We start from the raw sequence: 20899 nt of genomic DNA on the forward strand, positions 1-20899 counted from the left end.
TGTTTTTTTGGACTTCTAAGGTGAATTTAATTTTTTCATCAAAAGTGTTTATAAAATTAAGAAATGAAGTTAATTGACGTTCTGTTCCAGTCCAAATACAAACAATATCATTGACATGCCGTTTCCATAAGAAGACATTGTTAATTAAAATATTATTGGAGTTCAATATTTTACTCTCAATGTTATCTAAAAACATATCTGCAACTAAAGGTCTTGTTGTACTTCATGTGCTCATTTAAGTGCATGTAGTGTCAGTGCATGCGCTTATTAAAATGCATGTCGTGTTGGTTTTATATTTTTGTGCAACAACTATGGTGAAGGTGTATGGTGGGTTTTGCATGTTGGTTTGCATGTTGGTTTAATTGGTGTCCTAACGAAGAGACGGGTACGTCTCGAAACCGGTAGACATTTAAAAGTCGGTAAGTGGTTATATACAAATATTTAATAACATTTAGTAAAATGTTTTACCACAAAGATATTACTTTAAATATTAATAATATAATATAATTATAAAACAGATAGATAGAAAAAAGCAGGGTGTGTTTATCGCAGTGATACCTATTGCATAAAGTCGATTAATTAAAACAATTATTTGTAAAAAAAAAATTATTTAATTTTCCGTTTTTGTAATGTTTAATTAGAAATAGGGTAGGTACATATAAGAATTAATAAGGGTATAATTCCATATTTCTTCCGCGATTATTTCTCCGTTTTGGTTTCCCGGTTTGGGTAAACTCGAAGTGTTTAAGAAGTTGCCGTTTGTATTCCTCACTATCAAAGTTGTGGATAAGGTTAACGTTGCTGCTGGAAATGTTCTGGTCGGCATGGTAATAGTCTACCAGGAGACCACCTCTTGCTTCCCCTGAAAGAAAATATAAATATATCATTAGCGTCTCCGCTGTTCGATCAAAACGTTTTGTTAGGGGTTAGGATTATATTATACGAGGCTAGCACAGAGACATGCATATTTTATAGGCCCAAAAATTTTTAATTCTTTTTTTACTGAGAAAAATTTCATTGATTCCAAACTTTCAAAATTTTCCTTCTTTTAAAAAACATGTACTATCCTGGATTCAAACTGAAGATATGAACTCTTTTTTTCTATGGTTTATTTTGTGGCCCTTTAGGAATATTTTTATTTTTTTTAAATATTTTTTATTTCCTTTTTTAACTACTATAAAAAAAAAACATATTATCTTTTACATAATATTTTATTTTTTCTTTCTTATGTTATGGTATAGGAGCAAAAATTCATTAACATTTTTTTGTGTACCCACGAACAGGCTATGCCTTTGTCGGATTTTTTGTTTACTATTTTTCTATTAATATGTATTTCATTGATATGTAATTATGCTTTATTTTTTTTAATACTCTGTTTTATTATTATGTTTATTGTAAAAAAAACAAAAAAATTTAAATAATAACAAAAAAAAAATATAGTCGAATTATAGAAACATGTAAACGAGAAATAATAGTAATATTTTAAGAAAAATAACGTCAATAATAATTATTTTACATATTAAAGATAAGATTGAAAGACAGAGTAGCGAAGTTTCTAAATAATAATCATACATTTTAAATTATGGGACATTCATAAAATTATGTTCACAACGTATTAAAAACAAACCGCAAGATACAACTGACACCCTCAGAGGTTGCATACTGAGGATGGTGCTTGGCCAGATATAGGAGGCTGCAGCCATTCCATCTCCATGTTTCCAGAGAACCATCTTGTCGTTGGATTCTGCCATGTTTAAGAACTTTATGTCATTATTCTCTAATTTTCCCAGCACACCTCTTCGCCATTCCTGAAAACAATATTGGTAAGACACAGTGTAAAAATGAATTTGACCGAATACAGTACAATAAGATGAACAGTAAAATAAAAATAATTGAATTGATTTTGAATATACGTTTTCACTTTTATGATATTTAAAAACATTTACGTAAAACGCAAAAAATACGATACATCCAAAACGCCCAAGAAATTGGAATCAGGCAATCAGTACAACAAAGCGCGGGTTTTAAATATACAAGCAAGCAACAGTCGTTAGCTTACAAGGCTTACAGTTTTAGCTTACGGGGATTAAATTACTGGGATAGCAATTGTGGGAGAAATAATGCGTTGAAATAATAAAAAAGCTTTAAATGAAATAATTTCGGAACTTGTTTTAATGACTTAATGCATTCTGTCAGTAAAGCCCTGATGTATTACGAATGTGATTTTGTATTGTGTTTAAATTTTTTGCATAGCTTTTATTTAAATTGATATATTGGTACTGCATTAGTAGGAACTCCAATGTAGGGTGACACGATAATTTAGAGGTCAGTCTCACGCTTCAGATCTTACTAATGAACATAAATGAAAATCAACTGTCAAAAACATTTAATTGAATTTCAGCCCACATCTCAAGCATGGTACGCAGCTTACCTGAGAGTAGCCATAGAGTCAAAAACACTCATTTTGTGTTTTTCTCTATTTAACATAAAACGCTTTTCTTCATAATGATTAATTATAATAATTACCATTGATATATTGGTGTTAAAAACAGTATCCCACGGAAACAGCGTAACTTTGTTATGTTTAGATTTCATCATAACAATGTGGAAGGCTTCAGGATCTCTGTAGGTGTTAAATTCTCTACCGGGCTTTATATTTCCGATACCTTAAATAAAATAAAAATATGTAAATTCTAAATAATTATAAATGTATCTTTTATACAAACATATAAGTATCTTAATCACTCTCACGTACCCAACCCTCACCCGTAAACATATTATGGCTCTAAAATTATTTATTATTGTTCAATGGGTTTTTTATTATTATGGTTTGATTTATATATATATTTTTTATTTTGTTTACGTTTTTACATTTAATTATTCAAATTTGCGATGTCTTTAAAAAAAAAACAAAAAACACTAGTATTTGGAAAGGGACAAGGAAAAACCAATAAAATATCGTGATAGTAAATGGGTAAAAATATTATAAATATTTATATATTTATTCATTCAAAATTACAATCATTTGAATATAAGTGAACTAATTAAGACTTTTTAGGCTGTGCCCGTGTCAAGCCATAATAAATAACAATTAGATTAAAATATAATGACATGTGATGCAATATTATAATAATCCAGAAAAAAAAGATATAAGTAATAAAAAATAAAATTCCAAAGAATACAATTTAAAAAAGATAATCAGTTATAAATATTAAATTGCAAATTATAAATTATACAAATTTAGATTCATACATAATCAAATATACAAAATAACAGTATCATTGAAATCAAAAAAATAAAAGTAAAATAGTAAATATACTAGTATTGAAAAAAAAAAACAAAATAATAGTATCATTGAAATCAATAGAAAAAGAATATATATGTATATATATAAACATAATTGAAATGATAATTGAGATATGGTTTCTATAAACTCACTCTACGCTGTAGTAATAAATAATATGCCAAATAAGATTGAGTGCTAAATTAAATAAAATAATTAAATAACATGTAATATTAATATTTAGAATTTCGGCTTAATTGTATACAATAAAAATAATTTTCGTTCAGCTTCGTTTCTAGCTGGTTTATGTCTTGATTTTTTCAAGTTTTGTGGAAGGTTACTCAAATATACTAATAATAATAATAATACTCGTAAGTGATCACAGTTTTTTTTTTTTCATTTTTCAATACGCTTTATAGTCAATATTTCAATACGCAGTCTATTGAGACTTTAAATTAATATAATGAACACTTCATTTTTTTTTACCTTTCGCCGATCCTCCTAGAATAACAAGCTTTTTAAGCTTCCGAATAAAGTTTGGATCTAACTTGAGGGCTAGTGCCAAATTCGTGAGTGGCCCCAACGCCATCAATGTTATTTGTCCTAAAAAAGAAACATATTCTACAATGCAGAGCTTATTATAACAATGTCATTTCAGTACATATATTCAACAATCGATTAGATGATCACATAAGAAACATTAATGCGTTTTCAAAATCCTTTGCTTTCAATTATCACGCAAAAGCTTCGAGATACGAATAACTCGTGGTACATAAAATAGCAACACTTCCTTTTTTGTATATTTATTATTTCATATGAAATCTTACGATTTATTACTTGTACATCATCGGATAAGTTTGTTGGTTTATATCAGATTTTTTAGTTATTTTTTTAATTTCTGTGTAGTCATTGTTTTGATATTTCGAGGTAAGGTATTTTAAAGCTATTGTTTATAAGTCGGGATTGGCCTGTTCTTACTTTGGATCTTTGTATGTGGTAGTGTTGTGATCTTATCGTGTTGTGATTGTGTATGACTGACAGTTCCTCTTCTCAGAGATATATCATCGTGTTTGATCATCGTATCCTTATTTTATTTTGTGGATCAGTTAAAATGTTTTTAGTTTTCTCAGGCCGTCTATGTCTAGATGGTTTTATATAGTTTTATAATCAGGCGTAAGGTAGTCTATATTATATGTATTTTCAAGTATTCTGTTTTGTTGCCTTTGTAGTGTATGTATTATAGTTTTATTTCCAGGGACTTCATGCTGGACTCATTCATCTTTAAAATCGTATGCTACTTCCGTAATTCGACGAGTGACAGCATTTTTGAACCACTCATACGAATGCAGTCGATTAAAACCAATCGACTTTATCTCGAGTGCCTCAAAGCACTTGACACTGACAATCGAATGCGACATCGTAACTTCAGCTGTCAAACTTCCTTCTTGTAAAAAGCTCTGCATTTATGTTTGAATGACAAGTATGTATTTTTGTTGTATTTAACTTTAAATTTACAACACTGATCAATATTATGATGATGACGTATCAACAAATATGCAAAAAATACAACTGTAATTATTTTTCATCCATCATCAAATAAAGTTTCATTAGAAACATGATTTTAAAATTATTTTATCGCTCGTCGTATTTGAGATATACTCGTATATTATACAATGTTTTTAAAATCCATTAAATGCATATGAAATATTTCTAATAACATGTAGATGTGTGTAAAGGCAAATAATAATTATTATAAATGTTACAATGTTTCAGTAAAACATTTTTTTATATTTTTTCATATTATTCCATATTCAACGGAAGAAGTCTGACAAGAAACAATAAAAGTTTACATGTGACAGGAGCTTAGAGTATATACATCTTACTCTAAGGGCAGGAGAGTCATAGGCCATAGATAAATACGGATTTGTTAGTATTGCCACTTTCTCATTCGTATTAGTAATTAAATTGTCGGAGGGTTTTCAAGAATAGCATTATGACAAAGCAATCGAGATGCCCAATCGACTATTGCCGAGTGGGTGACAAAATGTCACAACTTTCCAGCATAAGGCTCCTGTTCCCCAAAAAGGTATGAGATGATTTGAGTTTGCTTTCATATCATTGGTACATTAAAGTTTTTTATTTTTTGCGTGCAGTTGACTTTTATTCGGTTTATTTGATTTTCAATATGGTTGTTCCATTCTAGTTGTCTGCCGAGTGTAAGTTCTAAGTATGTTGTGTCTCAGTGTATTTTTGGTCATTTTGTGGTTATTTTGTTGATTTTTAAAGTGTACGAGTTTACGTTTTTTGGCGTTCAATGTCAGGTAGGAGTTGTTGTCGTCGACATGTTGAACCGGCTGCGGCTGCATAGTAAACCTGGCATTGAAATCCAAGTAAAAGAGATCAAAGGAGTGCACTTAATTTTATTCGATTTAATTGAAAATTCAAAATATATATTTAAACACGTTATTTGCATATAAGTGGTTACTTTTTTAAGCCACCTTTTTTGTACATAGTAAAACAAGCAAATAAGCAAAACGCAATTTATTTTATATTTACATACAGATCACATTTCTTCTTCCTCTTCTCGTGTACGCACGGTGATTATTCTGACTTTGAATAAGTTTAATTTTCTAGTATTTGATGAATTTGATAATGCCACGTCTTACTAGACCTTCCAATTTCTGCATCCAACAACATTCGCATCATAAATATTTTAGCTGGTTTTCTGCTGCCCATTGGCCGATTTCACAACGATCATACAAATCCACAAGACAAGGAAAAAAGAGGGTGGATTTATGTTAATCTGCTTAAATCATTTCATAGTCAGCCGCATAATGTTCGGTACATATCAAAATACTACAAATACAAGCAGGAAATACAAAAATATTAATGATTAAAAATCAATCAACCTAGAAGCTATGATCATCATATGATACAAGCTACCTACACCAAGTTGAAATTTGTAATATATATTAATTTAAAAACAATTATTTATGGTATATTTATGTGAAAAGTCTATTCGAGAACTACTATCTGTGTAAAATAATAATAAATCAAACTAAACTAAAATATTGTAGAATTTCTTCTTCGGCACGTGTTTTCCCAGTGAGAAATAGATTATTAATTCAATTATATAATGTATTCTTTTGAAGTACCAAATAAATAAATAATTATATTTTATCATTTTCATAAATGTAGTGTCTACTCTTGGATAAAAAAAATGCAAAAGGAAATCGAGTGGAGAATAGTCGGCATTGTGGTGTGCTGGTTAGAGCGTTTGCCTGACATTAAATAAATAAAAAATAATGCAACAATTAATCCACCTTGTGTAATGTCAAAAATGGATCATTAACTTTCCTTGACATTTAGTTATTCGAAATTTATTTACCAGGGTTGGCAGATACAAGTCGAATTAGGGCAGTGACGGCGTGTTCTTTCTGAGTTCTTGGTAGGCCACCCGTTGGTTCATAGAAATCCCCAAACCCGTCATTACCGAAGAAGCTATCCGTTGCGGATATTCCGAATATCGACTCGTTGGCCCCGACATAAACAGGAATCTGAAAGTATTCAAAGAAACATTTATTTATTTATTTACTACATAAAAGGCGTTTGCCAATTACAAGAGCTATTTGATGAAACACATGTACAAAAAACTGAACAAAAACAATATGAAACCGAACTATGTATTCTAAAGAATTCTAAGTTGTGTGACGAATTGACTGATCTACACATTTTGGATATTGAGGCATTAAAACAAAAGTTGCTCTTAGATAATTTGATAAATAGCAGATTTTGACTTCTAGTGACACGGTTGGGAACATGAAAAAAAAATATTTGCAACAGAGATGGGACATAATTAATAGCATTAAGTATTTTAAAAATACATATGAGGTCCATCCAGTTCTACGTTTCTTCAATTAACACGGATTAAGAGAGTGATATTTAAAAAAAGGTATAATTACATTTTTGCAATCCTAGCAACCATGCCACTAAGAGGACGGTGTTGGCCAGACTCGATATGGTGAATGCTTATTTATTTATTTATTTATTCATATTTTTTCTCTTACAAACTATAATTAATAATAAACATAATGTGACCTCACTGGGATTACCCGTGCCGAGGACATATACTTTTAAAAAAAATAATTTTTCATTTGAGAATGAACAAAGAAGACTAACTTAATAAACAGATATAATTAACAAAATGTCCTATAGATTGGAGAAGCATTTTCTATGAATTATAAATTTCTTTGATTTTATTTCTTGAATTTCTGTCGTTCTTTTAAATTATATGAAGACAAGTTTTACACATATTTCAGTAAAATTAAATTCATTTAATTGAATAAACGTATTTTGTCAGAAAACAATACATTTTAAAGGAGTTTGATCGGTTGGTTATCAGTTTGAGACCCATTGTTTATTAAGAAATATGGTTAAGTCATTTCTAAAGTATCGAAATTTAAGAAGGTTAAAATTACCAAATAAATTCAAATAATTCCTTTGGTACTATAAAGTATTTTTTTATATCTACAGGAATTAGTTAAGGTCTGAAAGTTTTTTTTTTTTTAGAGGAATAGCCCGCTAAGCCTCTATTAAGACGCTTGTCAGCAGATGGGATAGAATGAACATGGAAGGAGGTAATGAAAAATACACCACAACACCCAGACCAATTGAGAAAAAAATCTTTCTTTGATTTTTTTTTGCAACTTGTGGGAACCGAACCCGCGAAGCCAAATTTTTACAGTTGGTCGTCTTACCAACTGCGCCACAGCACCGGTTAATATTTTTCTTTTAACACTAGCAACGATTTACTATTAAGAGTTCTTAATTTGCACCCAGTGGTGCATAGGATACTGCATAGGCACTCCGATTGCACTGCCCAGCTAAGCCTAATAGTCTTAACTGAAAAAAATAGTTTTGCGTTTTTTTTTCGTAATAGATATTCGATAGCCTCCTCACATGTTTTCTAAACCAAAAAGTTAATTCTGCTTCTTAAATATGAGAAAAAATATCAGATTGGCAAAGCATAAGACAATAATGTCCCGTAAAATTAGCAATTTAGCGGATTTAGCCTAAGCAGGGCAGTGGAGCGCTAGTGATTATTTGTGATATACCGATGCATCAAGTTAGGATGATCAGCTTCAAGTGCCAGTTCAGCGGAGATGCTATACTGATAATTATGAGTACTTACATCGGCTCGATCAAGTTGTTTTAAAGTCCTCAAAACGTTTAGTTTAACATTTTTTATCTTTGTGTTGCCATGGACGCAAGTAATTGCTATCAAAGGAGGCCTAAAATCGGAAACATTAACGGTTTAATCAATAATTTAGTTAAATTTTATTTGTGATTAAATTATGGGGACGTAATGTTTACCCGTTAGAAAAGTGTTCATTTTTAATGACAAGTGTAATGGCGAATGCATCATCAGCTCCCGCGTCTACGTCCATCACAATCTTCTCGAAATTTTGCTCAGGAACATTTATCACGGCTGGATAGGATATACTAAAATCAAACAAATTCAAATATTGGCAGAATCAGAATCATACAATGATGTTAATTTTAGAAGTAGTGTCTTTTCAATTAAAAAAAATATATTTTTAAATAGGCCAAAAAGCAAAAAATTAGCAGAAAAATGCAATGGTAGCGGTATTAATATTTTTTTTGTGCGACGCCGGATATTTTTTTAGAGAGGTTTAAAATATGGGTATTTTGATTTACCCAAAAACGAGACGTTTCGCGCCGTGTGGGACAAACGGCACATATGATGTTTCGGCGCTAAACTTGTACGAAATATTTATTAGAAACACAGTCGGCGGTCATAACCCGTGACGTCAAAATGACGTGATTTCCTTTGAATACGTTGATAGTTATATTATTAGAATCGTAAAAATCCGTTTAATATAGATATTTTATTTTTAACGTTATTCCCGGCCTGCGAAAATACTCTCTTTTTTTAATTTTTTTCAATAGGTATACATAAGTTACAGACACAAAAAAAACTATTACAAAACAACAACAAAAAAAAACCCACAAAGGCATCGCCTGTGTGTTGGTATACATTTTACGATAAATATTAAAAAGCTAAAAAATGACTCCTGATAATTAGAACACATTTTTTTTTGTCACTTAATATGAGAAAATTATTATGAAAGTATATTCTGTTCATTAGAAGAATGTGCTATTTAAATCTTTTTTTTATTTATAATTTCAACGAAAATTTAAATCGAAATATATTCAAATAATTCATCTCTATCATATTATCCTTATGAAAGGCATTAAACAGTTTTGGAGCTATGAAAAATGAGTGTCTTTGCCCGATTCTGGATTTACAATAAGAGATTTTAAGAAAACTATTCAGTCTTTGACTAAGTCTATTCAAATTTTTAGGAAATAAACGTTGGCGCATAAAAACGTATTTTATACATTGGTGGCAATATATTTTTCGTAGCTTCAAAAGCTCAGCTTTCTCTTGAACCTATTATGAAATGTGTTGATGTTATTCATCGCCATTTCCCTATCCGCACCATGTGATTCAAATGTCACAATGCATGGAAGATCCACAAAGAGTATTGAAATTTTAACTTCCTAGGAATTTAAATCCAGCCTTTTCTACATAAATTTGGTCATACTTAAAATATTTTAATACATTATGTGCACATTTGGGTCTTTTCGCTACAAATACATCGATTATCAAAATACAGTTTTATCGCAAGCAAATACCACCCCGTAAGCCTAATATCACCTGACTAATTGATTTCCTCAGCTGATCGATCACCTCACAGCTGACCGGCCGAGGCACGAAACGGATTGAGACCAGAAAAAGGTCACAAAGTTCAAGGTGTTCTCTGTTGTTTCTCTTTTCGGAGTCAACGTTCGCAATCTGTGAGCTCATGTTATGATGTCGAGTTCTTCAATAAGCAGGTGAGAACCAGGAAACTCAACATGAGAACTACGTGACTTAAAACTTATTTATAATCAGCAATATATTTTATGTAATGAATACAGTTTTATGTGAAAAAGAAACACAAACCTCGACGAGTGTTTTTGATTCGGTGCAGCATCTTCAGCAGATTCTTATCGAGAGCAGCATTTTTATTTATTTTTTACTTAATAAGATACATACTCGTACATTAACAGAAAATATAAAAGGAAAAATAATGAAAGCCACTAAACCACGAAACCGGCTTGTCAGTAGGTTTCTTTTTTTTCCTTTACAGAGAAAAGAGTTAAATAAATTATATAAATTTAAAAAGTCACAAATACATTATTAAGAACTAAAGGATATAAGCATACGTATTTTTCATTCAAAATATATGCACAAAAATTTAAATAGTAGAATGTTAACATAAAATTATAATCAATACATAGCCTTGTTACATATTAGCCATTGAGTTATTTTTTTCTTAAATGTTTTGTAAACATTATCTTTTTCGATCTGCTTAGGTATCTCATTAAAAAAAAAGGAATTGTATAATAAAGTGATCTTTCCTTTCCTAAAAACCTCGGTACTGACAAGCCTTCACGTTGTGCTAGCCTCGTATTATGAGTACTGTCAAACCGATGCCTAGAAACAAATTTGAGCCATAAAATAGCATTTACGGACAGGCACCCTTGCTTTTTAAAAAGTTCAGGTACCTCTCCCTCATCAATTCTAGCTGATATGTTGATTAAAAGTTAAAGAGCCGAGTTTTGCATAAATTGTTTTTTTTTAAATTGGTTTTACAAGAAAGGCCCCAACTGCAGGGGCGAATGCTCCTTATAATAAATTACATGCAGCTTACCATATCGTAAGTAATGTTTTATAATACTGTAGTATTATTAGGAAAAAACACATCACCAAAAAAATATATTACTTTTCTTGGGTAAGTAAATTTATATATTCCTTTATTCCATACAGCGACCAGTTGCGCCTCTATTGGCCAAAATTATCACTACTGGATTACACGAGATTACTCTGCTCACTTTAAAATCACTAATTCAAATACGTCTTTAACCTAAAAGTTTAGAATCTCGTTCGAAAAATTACACTTGCGATTACAGTAAAATCTTGCAGCTTTCATTAATGCAATTTAGTCTTTCAATACTTTTTCATAAGGGCTAGTATTCTTTAAAATACATCAATTTGACTTCCGACAGTCTAAGGGAGGTGACAATATACGCACTCGTTATGTGTGAGAAAGAGATAACGAATATATTTCGTACACGAAAGTTACAATAATAAGTAAGTAATTGACAGTAATTGATCGTACTTATGTTTCGGTGGTTTGAAAGTAAATTTGCTTTAAAATTATTAAAATATTGATATTTTAATCGAATCGAATTGATATTTTAATCCATAATAAAGTATAAATCCTTTAGTGGGTTTTAAAAAAACAAAGATTCGATAATTGTTTTTTGATTGTAATTCGTTTTTGTGCATACGATGACAGTTGAATATTGTAGGTTATTCTTCAGTATCCATTTAAACTTTTAAAATTTAGTTAGAGTTATGATAAAAACGTTACTAGTGTATAAATGAGAATAAATATATATGAAGAATTATAACATGTATAACTTATGTCGTTTTGTGAATAATAATGTGATATAAAAGTCGATGAAACAATGATTCTTAAAACGTAATTTATGTTTTGTTTGGTGAACTATCGTACTCGGCAAGGTAAGGAATAATTTAAAATTATTTAATTATTATAATTTATTAAGAAATAGTGTTTTATTTCAAGACAAGTTATAATAGTCTGACTTAACCAAAGGTGCACTGGTGCGCTAATGAATTATTTATTTTATTAATTACTTTTTCGACGCTTATCCTAAAACGCGATATAGCTGCGCGGTTAGGTCGTTGCTTTCTAACGATGAAGGCGGGGGTTTGAGTCCATGGGGGTACCAATTTTTTTTTTGCAATTATGTTTTTTTAAATAGTATTTTTTAAATCAAATGTTTGTGCTACATTAGAAAATATTTTTACTGAAACTATTAGCCGCTGGAGCCATTTGTAAGGAATTATTTATTAAATATAAAATAGACTTTTTTTATATGCCATACTTCCGCTATGGACATTTTATCAGAATTTTCATAGCTTACCAATTTAAAAACTCCCCGCTCGCCACTGCCCAACTGGTAATACCATACCTAATAATTGATTCCGCTAATGATTGATAAATAAGTCTCAATGTTTTTATTGAATCAAAATATTTTATTCTAAACATTCTCCCTATAACTGTCCTTAATATTTTAGTAATATCTTTATCCCACTTTAAAAAAAATTCAATTATTGTCCAAATACACATATTAATTATCTACACCAATTTTTTCACAGTTACATAATATGACAATACCATTATGAAGACAGATGAAATTATGAGATACTATATTAATTAGATTCAGTGCTGATACATGAGGGGATCTGACATGCATTATTTTGGTCTTCTTTGCATTTATTATAAGCCCATATCATGCGACCATTTAAGCAAGGAATTCTAGTCTTCTTGTTATTTACTTTTCTCTATAGATGAATGTCTGTGAGAAATTACAAGTGCCATGTCACCGGCGTAAACATAATGTTTGGCATACTTTAAAAAAATTGACATTGCTTAGACATAAGTAATATACAATAATGGACTCAGAATGCATCCCTGGAGTACCCCAGCCTTCGTGTAATTAAGGTTGCTAAATGTTTTATTGACTTTAACTAAAACCTTTCTATTTGTCAGATAGTTTTTCAGAACATCAATCCAGTTGCCACCTATACCAATGCTTTTTAAGATGTTAATCAGTATTTTACGGTTAATTGTATCGAACGCCGTACAATAATTGATAAATAGAATTATGACACGACTCCTACTATTTAGCTCACTATTGACATAACTAGAAAACTGTTTGATAAGGATTTCAGTGCTTTTATAATTTTAAAAGCCGTATTGATTCGAAAAAAAAAATGTTAATTTTAAAATGTTAAAAATATTCAAAAACTTTTACATTTTAATTTTTACTCTATCGCGGGTAAAATTCATATTGGTCTGTAAATAGTCGTGTCACTGTGAGCTCCCGATTTATAAAATAGCTCTTCTAGGATTTCACAGTGTGTCATAACTGAATTTATAAAATGAACAGTTGCGGGACCTAATACATTTATATTACGTTTAACATCATTCATACGTATTTCATCTACACCTGGCATGAGAGAACTGTTTATATTCCTAACAAGCATTGTAATAATATCACATAAACTCGCTCTAGGTACAAACGTACTTTGTGGTTGATTCACCAAAACAGAGTCAGAAAGTTTTTAATCACTGTGGTGTAACATTTGATCAACGGAGTCTGTGAAATAATTTACAAATTCATTACTAATTTAAGTTATTGAAGTGTCACTAATATATTTTCCAATTATTTCATCACAACTACTTCTATTTTTTCTACCTAATATGTTATTAATCATATCCCAAGTTTTACAACTATTATACAAATTTGTTCCAAATAAATTGTTATGATAAATTCGTTTTTATTCATAATCGATTTGTTTAATTTATTTATATTTTTTTTACAGGTTGACTCATGCGCTTTGTTTTGAGAATTGAGAATTTTTTTATAACACAAATAATTCATCTCTTCTAATAATGTATTCGTTACCCATGGGCATCTATGGTCAGAGAATCTTAATAATGATTTTTCTGTAGATTTTTCATACATCTCACAAAAGCTATCTATATCATGAACGTTACTAATGTTCAATATAGAATTCTAATCGAATAAACTAATATATTTTATCATGTTTTATATCTAAAATTCGTAAATTTCTTATCTTGTGAAAAAGATCGAGTTTCTTAAAAATAATTCGCGAGGCTGTAATGTAATTATCAACCAAAAGTGACTCACAAACACAAGATATGAATAGATATAAATTTATTTTTACATTTGTTATGAATTTATAACCTCATGTTAATACGATCCATAAAAGATTTCGATAAGTGATCAACTACAGTAGCCTCCCTTGTGATATCAAATATGCACCTCGTAAAGAATTTAGTGCTAAGATGATTTTCATAGTTTATAACCAGAGAATCATTTTCATTGAAATTTTTGTGTTTATGTTTCCGAAGATTAGCTATGAAATTATCACTTGGGCTTAAATTGTTTAGAATTGTAAAGATTTCATTAAAAAAAATAATTTGCCGCGATTTGGCCGTCTATATATTGCTAATATATGAAATTCGTACTTACTTTGTGGAATCTTTAATTTACCGTATACGTTTTCAAAGTAAATTGAGTTTAAATTATATTGGTAAAAAGCGAACTTGTTTTTAATAAACCGTAAGATTCCACCACCCGATTTATTATTTCGACAGTAATAATTTATTTATTTATTTATTCATTCAAAATTACAAAATTAAATATTTTTGAATTTATTGAGGCTTTTTAGGCCCGTGTCAAGCCACAATAAATAACAATAAAAATACATAGTAAAATTAATTAGATCAAATTATAATGACATAGAATCACAATCTAGAAAAAAAGGTAAATATAATAAATAATCAAATTCCAAAGAATACAATGCAAAAAAGATAATCAGAAATAATAATAATAATATTGCTTATATCCGGGTATATTATACAAGTTAATATACTGTTCGTCCACACTAGTCTCACAAAGCATCAATATGTCACATAAGTTAATTTTTCAAAATAACATTGATTCTATCCCAGTATTTATTCATAGATCTCACATTAATTTGTACAACGCTTATTATGTTATTATGTGTATCTGAGTATTTCTTCATCTATTTATCAACACTACCTACCCTTTTCATATCTACGTCGTTATTTTAATCTAAAAAGTCGTGCCCCATAATAACTAGAAGATAATAAAAATAAAATAAAATTTGTTATTAACTCTATTAAGTTATAACCAGATTGTTGATATCATTTTCACAATTTATGTAATATACTCTGGTATCTTCTGCTTTCTTTTTGAGTAAAATTTTTCCGTCTTTTATCCATACATATTCAAATTGTCCTGTTGAAGCAACCTGTTTTGTTTTTCAAGGTAACAATATTTTTTTTTATATAGGTATTCGTTGGTGTAATTTTCTTTCCCTCATCACCTCCAGTGTGGCTTTGGAGGGAAGAAAAACTTCTCGAATTTCTTTATTTTTGAAAACCACTATGACACTGTCTTCCTTGGATGCATTTTTCGGTTGGATTCTCTTTATGTGTTTTATTTGGTTTACAGTCTGAACCTGTTTATATTTGCTGATTTTCGATTGACATCAAGTTGAAAACACTCATATTTTTTTCTCTGCCCGTCCAAATGAACCAGGGCCCGTATTAAAATGGCAAGTTAACAAACAGAGTTATCTTCAATGGTCTACAATGTAAAATATAATTTTCTGTGTCAAAAATGGAATATTCATAAAGAAACATGTTCAATTACAGGGTACTTATTGACTTTGATCCCTGAACGTGAATTGAGTAGTGTTTTTGAGCGAATTTGTTTTTGAATCGTGGTACAAATTTGTACCGTTAGGAAATTTCCATATAAAAAAAAGTTATTTTTTTCAATACGATATATTTACAAAAATAAATGAAAAACCAGCATTATACTCAAACAACAAAAATACTAAAAGAAAAGAACTTACTTGCTATCATACTTCTTAAAATATTGATGTTTGTGAAGTATTAGTAATTATTAATAATCAGGTGACATCTCTACGTAAAACTGATCCCCGGAGTCATTTTTGGGAATGAATTACTTCAAAATCAAACCCAATCTTTCCATTAGTGCGGTTTCATCTGAATGCCAAGAAATTAAACTATCTTTTTTAACATACATTTGCCTGCTTTCATTGAATAAAAAGTGATGTCAGTGTACAGTTACAAGCAAATACAATGTTTAAATTAGTCACTCCTTCACTACTTCATTTTATATAAAAATGAAAAGGCCGAAATTACTCAAAAATGCCCAAATATGTACTTACAGTAATTAGTTACATCAAATGAATTCTTATATAAGAGTTATCGAGTTATTTTGCAACAGGATAAATTTGTACCGTCAGGGAGCAAAGAGATATTCAAACATTATAAAAACATACATACATAAACATTTATACGCATTTTCGTTTAGAACATTTGATTTAACTTTATAGACAATCATTGGAAGTTAACATAGTTATCTTATTATTGAAGATAAGTATGTTAACTTCCAATTGTAATAATTGTTTTCTTCATCCGCATAGTTCTTAGCACTGCATTGTATTTTTATTTGTTTGCTTTGTGTTTGTATTCTGCAGTATAGAAATCCTACTTAATTAACGAGATATTTATTTAAGGTCAAGTTTATAAAACATTTGCTATGTTTAAACCAGTTTAACCATATGAATAAACGTGTTTAAAGTTGCCTTTACGGGTACGTGAGATACAAAACACAATATATTTCTGAAATAAAACATAATATTATATGTCTAATGAGGTAAATTGAAGGGGATATCGAATGGAGAAAAGTCAGCCCCGAAGCATTGTGGTTGCCCCTTTCGCCTTCCACGTTCAAAGTCCGGGTTCGATTCCTGAGAAGGTCGGCATGAAATATTTGTTTTTAAAAGTGGTTTTACACAGAAGTATTTCATTGTCCTTTCTGTAACAGATCATTGGATTCGTTGCATTTTATTTAATAATGCAGTGTACTATGCACCATCGTGGGCGGATAAGAGTTCGATAATGATGATTAGGATTCAAAAATAGGGAACCGCAATCCTGATGATGGACATTGTAATGCGATACGAAACTTCGGTGTCGGAATCAAGAATGAGTATGGACTTAATGAGTACATGGAAGATAGCAGTATATGGAACTGACAATATTTTTTTTTTGTGTTGGTTTAGTTGATTATTTTTGGAATGTGCAGTTTATTTATTTATTTATTTATTATCATTATATTACATACACAAAATTATAATTTATGTAAAGTTGCTTTGACTGTCTAACTAGGGTTATTTACCCCGTTCTAAAACAGTCAAAAAATATAAAAAAACAGTAATCAATTTATAGAAACAGTTATAAAGATACAGGACAAAGTGAAAAACAAAGTAAAAAATGGAGTAAAAACATGGTAAAAAATGTAGTAAAAACATAGTAAAATGTAATAAAAACATAGTAAAATTGTAGTAAAAACATAGTAAAAATGTAGTAAAAACATAGTAAAAATGTAGTAAAAAAAACGTAGCAAAAAAATAAATTATAAAAAAAAGTAATAAATGCAGTGAAAACATAGTTAAAAAAAACCATGAAAATATATAAATATGTCTATAAAAATATTTTGAAACTCAGTAAAATGCGAAATAAAAACAGAATACATAGTAAGAAACATATTTAAAGTCATAATAAAAAAATTAATGTATGTTGTATAGCAAAAAGCATATTTAAAGAAAGAAAAAAAAAACAGCATTTTAAAAAATAAAGTAAAAGATGTAAAGTTATTTATTGAAACCCGACTATCTCTTTGTGTTATTTTGTTTATTCATTTATATATTGACTTTCAATAAGCGTGTAAATTATACCTACATTGAAGAAAAAAATGAAATAAAATAACTCATGGTACAATAGTCTAGAAAAATTATATTTCCATCTGAAAAGCAGTGAAAATTAAGTTACTTACGTGTGTTTTTAAAAACTTATTTATGATATAATATTTCATTGGTGAAGCGGCTTTAAATATTAAATAAAAATACTATTTGCCTTCTAATGATTTTCCCTACTATTTCATTTGAACGACTATTTTTTTCGTAAAAAACCGCGTTAGAAAATGGGAAACAAGTTGTGGTAGAGCGGGGTTTGAACCTCGGACCTTTTGATCCAGACTCCGCGACACTGACTGAAATTATTTTGCCTTCGCGTGTACACAGATATGTACACCATGAATGCCCGTTCCAGGGAATCCGATTAACGTGGCTCTTTGGAACACACAAATTTAATACATAAAGAAAACTTATTCATTCATATATATTTTTACCATAACTATTGCATATTATGTATACTGTATTAGAACACCAAATGTAGCGTATATTGATTATTTGTTATACGAAGGTAATATGATCCAGTCTTCAGGTGCCTATTCGCGACTGCAATTGGGCCTCCTGGCCTGTTGTGGTGAAAAAATTCAAAACAATATCACTACAAAAAACAGTATGTTTTAAAAGCAGTTTATAATTTTTAAATATTTCACCGTCGCTTCATACTTCAGGTGCCAATGGGCCTGTAAAAAATTGCAATGCCAAAGTACTTTTAAAATCTCATGTTGACTTTGCCAGGAATCGAGTATTGGACGTCAGGCGTGTTAAGTGAATGCGGTAACCACTACACAACGAGGCAGACATATCTCTACACATTTCCGTATTTTTTACTCGAAAATGGCTCATAATACTCGTAGTCGAAAATACACGTTTTAAAATTAAAAATATATGTTTGAGGATATAAAATGACTATGACACTAACCTTAATCCCGTTAGCATGAGGATTATCCAAAAAACTAACATGTTAACTGCTGAGTGTCAATCACTGTTATAACGGCAGGATCACTAAAGACGCGAGCAAGTGAGGTAGCGAGGTCAGAATGGAGTGTTTGTACATAACACGGCACAAGTTCAGTTACAACTGACCCTCTGTAGAATTGGCAACCTGATGTAGGTGCTTGGAGTTTTCTTACTTTAGATGAAAAAAACATTCAATGGCAAGTCAGATAAATCCATAAATAACGTACACAAACGTGTGTATTATATGTAGGTACTGAGTGGAACAAAATACAACGACGTGTTTAAAAAATCCAACAAATTGACCTATGGCTATTAAACTTTTATTAATAAACATGAGACGCGTCGCGGTCCCTAGGTAGTGTCGCAAATTTTGGTGGTTTGACCGGTCCGAGGTTTGGACCTTTACCTTAAACTTAAAAACATTCTTCTGAAAAAAATAGAAAAGTGTTTTATTAAATAAGGTTTAAAGTAAAATATTTTAACAAATTTTTTAATGATTATTGAATACATAATTTAAACTAGAAATTGAAAAAAATGACATAAAATTTGTACGATTGAAAATGCTTGTATTTATTTTCTGAAACGAAAACTTAAGATTTTATTTTAATAACTTTTTTTATTCAATTTACTTTATTTAAATCCTCTGAACAAATTTAACTTCAATATTTATTTATATAAGTACCAATCACCGAGTTTATTCTAAATTTTAGAAGGCGTAATCTAAAGATCGAAAAGTAATAATTGTATTTAAGTTAAATACAATTTGTAAGTATATTTTTTATCTGAAATACCGCTGTTTCTCGTGGGGTGGCAGATAATGAAAATTAGACTGAATTCTGAAAAACAATTAGTATAGTTTTTTTATTGTGCTGCACAATGTGTTATTTACGAATTTTTATTACGATTTGGCCATGCACCATGAACGGAAATTCTACGAACTAATTAAATGTCAGTTTGAAATGTGTCCCAAGGCCCTCTTTTTTATTATTGATGTAAATATCATGAGAATAGATCATGGGTAAAGGCAGATAATATCGAAAAATGCGATTTTATACTAAATACTGAGTAAGCAAGTGGCAGATGACTTTGAAATGATTTATTTTCGAATTGCAGTACTAAGGAAAAAACAACTTTATTTAAAAAAACAAATATGAACACGCCGGCTTTCCTTAATCGGCTCTCCAACATTTAATTTATTCGAGATTTTCTCCGTAGATGTGCTTTTATAAACTTTTAACTGTGCAATCACTAAACCAGTTTAGGTACCTGTATATTACGAGGGTAGGCTGAAAATTAATGCACTCATGCTTATAGAACGCGAAATAAATGACCTTCAAAAGCTCGCTAGGTGGAAGTAACATTCCCCTTCTAAACGCATGGGAAGGTTTAAAGGCGTTGCATTCATCCAGTGTATTTTAAGAAGCGGAAGTATGGACACGTGCTCTAGTGCTAGGTCAACGCGAGTTAAACAGCGTGTTGTTATCGAATTTTTATCTGTTGAAGAAGTGACTCCTACTGAGATTCATCATCGTCATTTACAGGCTGTTTATAGTAACGATGTTGTTGATTGGTCTACTGCAAATCAATGGGTAGTAAAATACGTGGTTGCAAGTCCAGACGTTTTCCAGAAAAGGCATAATTAGTCATGAAACACGCAGCGGGCGTCCAATCACAGTCACAGACGATAAACATAGCAGACTCGTGGATTATTTGGTTTAAAATGACCAGTGAATTACTCAAACGTGGATCCAATCCATATAAGAATATCTAAGGAACGTGTCAAGTTCCAACATGACAACGCTCATCCACACACCTAGCGCGCGACTGAAGAGGCTCGACAAAACCTGAAGTTTGAACCAATTCAACTCCCTCCTTACTACCCCCATTTACGATTTATTAAAGTTTTATAAAATAATCCAGTCTATGTTTGACACCCCTGCAATTTTATCACTAATTAATTTTAATGTACCGAAAAGGACAACTCGTCAAACCTACCATTACTGTGGCAACAATGCTTTGACATCATATGGTGAAAATGCAGTCATCAATAGACTTCACACTCTAGGCAATGAGTACCGAGACGTTGGTGACTCATT

General features: G+C 30.2%; 1 protein-coding gene across 1 annotated transcript; it reads right to left on the minus strand.

The window, feature by feature from the left end:
- Positions 1–591: 591 nt before the first annotated feature.
- Positions 592–18949, minus strand: LOC148276211 (uncharacterized). Its single transcript, XM_088234571.1, has 8 exons — positions 18766–18949; positions 8657–8785; positions 8475–8574; positions 6672–6840; positions 3770–3886; positions 2527–2666; positions 1628–1808; positions 592–862 (listed from the first exon to the last, which is right to left on the minus strand). The coding sequence occupies exons 1-8, from the start codon at positions 18804–18806 to the stop codon at positions 666–668; spliced, it is 1074 nt and encodes a 357-aa protein (XP_088090697.1). The 5' UTR covers positions 18807–18949; the 3' UTR covers positions 592–665.
- Between the last annotated feature and the right edge of the window lie 1950 nt (positions 18950–20899).

The sequence above is a fragment of the Micrasema longulum genome, unplaced genomic scaffold (assembly GCF_059751315.1).
Source record: "Micrasema longulum isolate JH-2025_06_02 unplaced genomic scaffold, ASM5975131v1 h1tg001259l, whole genome shotgun sequence".
Classification (NCBI taxonomy): domain Eukaryota; kingdom Metazoa; phylum Arthropoda; class Insecta; order Trichoptera; family Brachycentridae; genus Micrasema; species Micrasema longulum.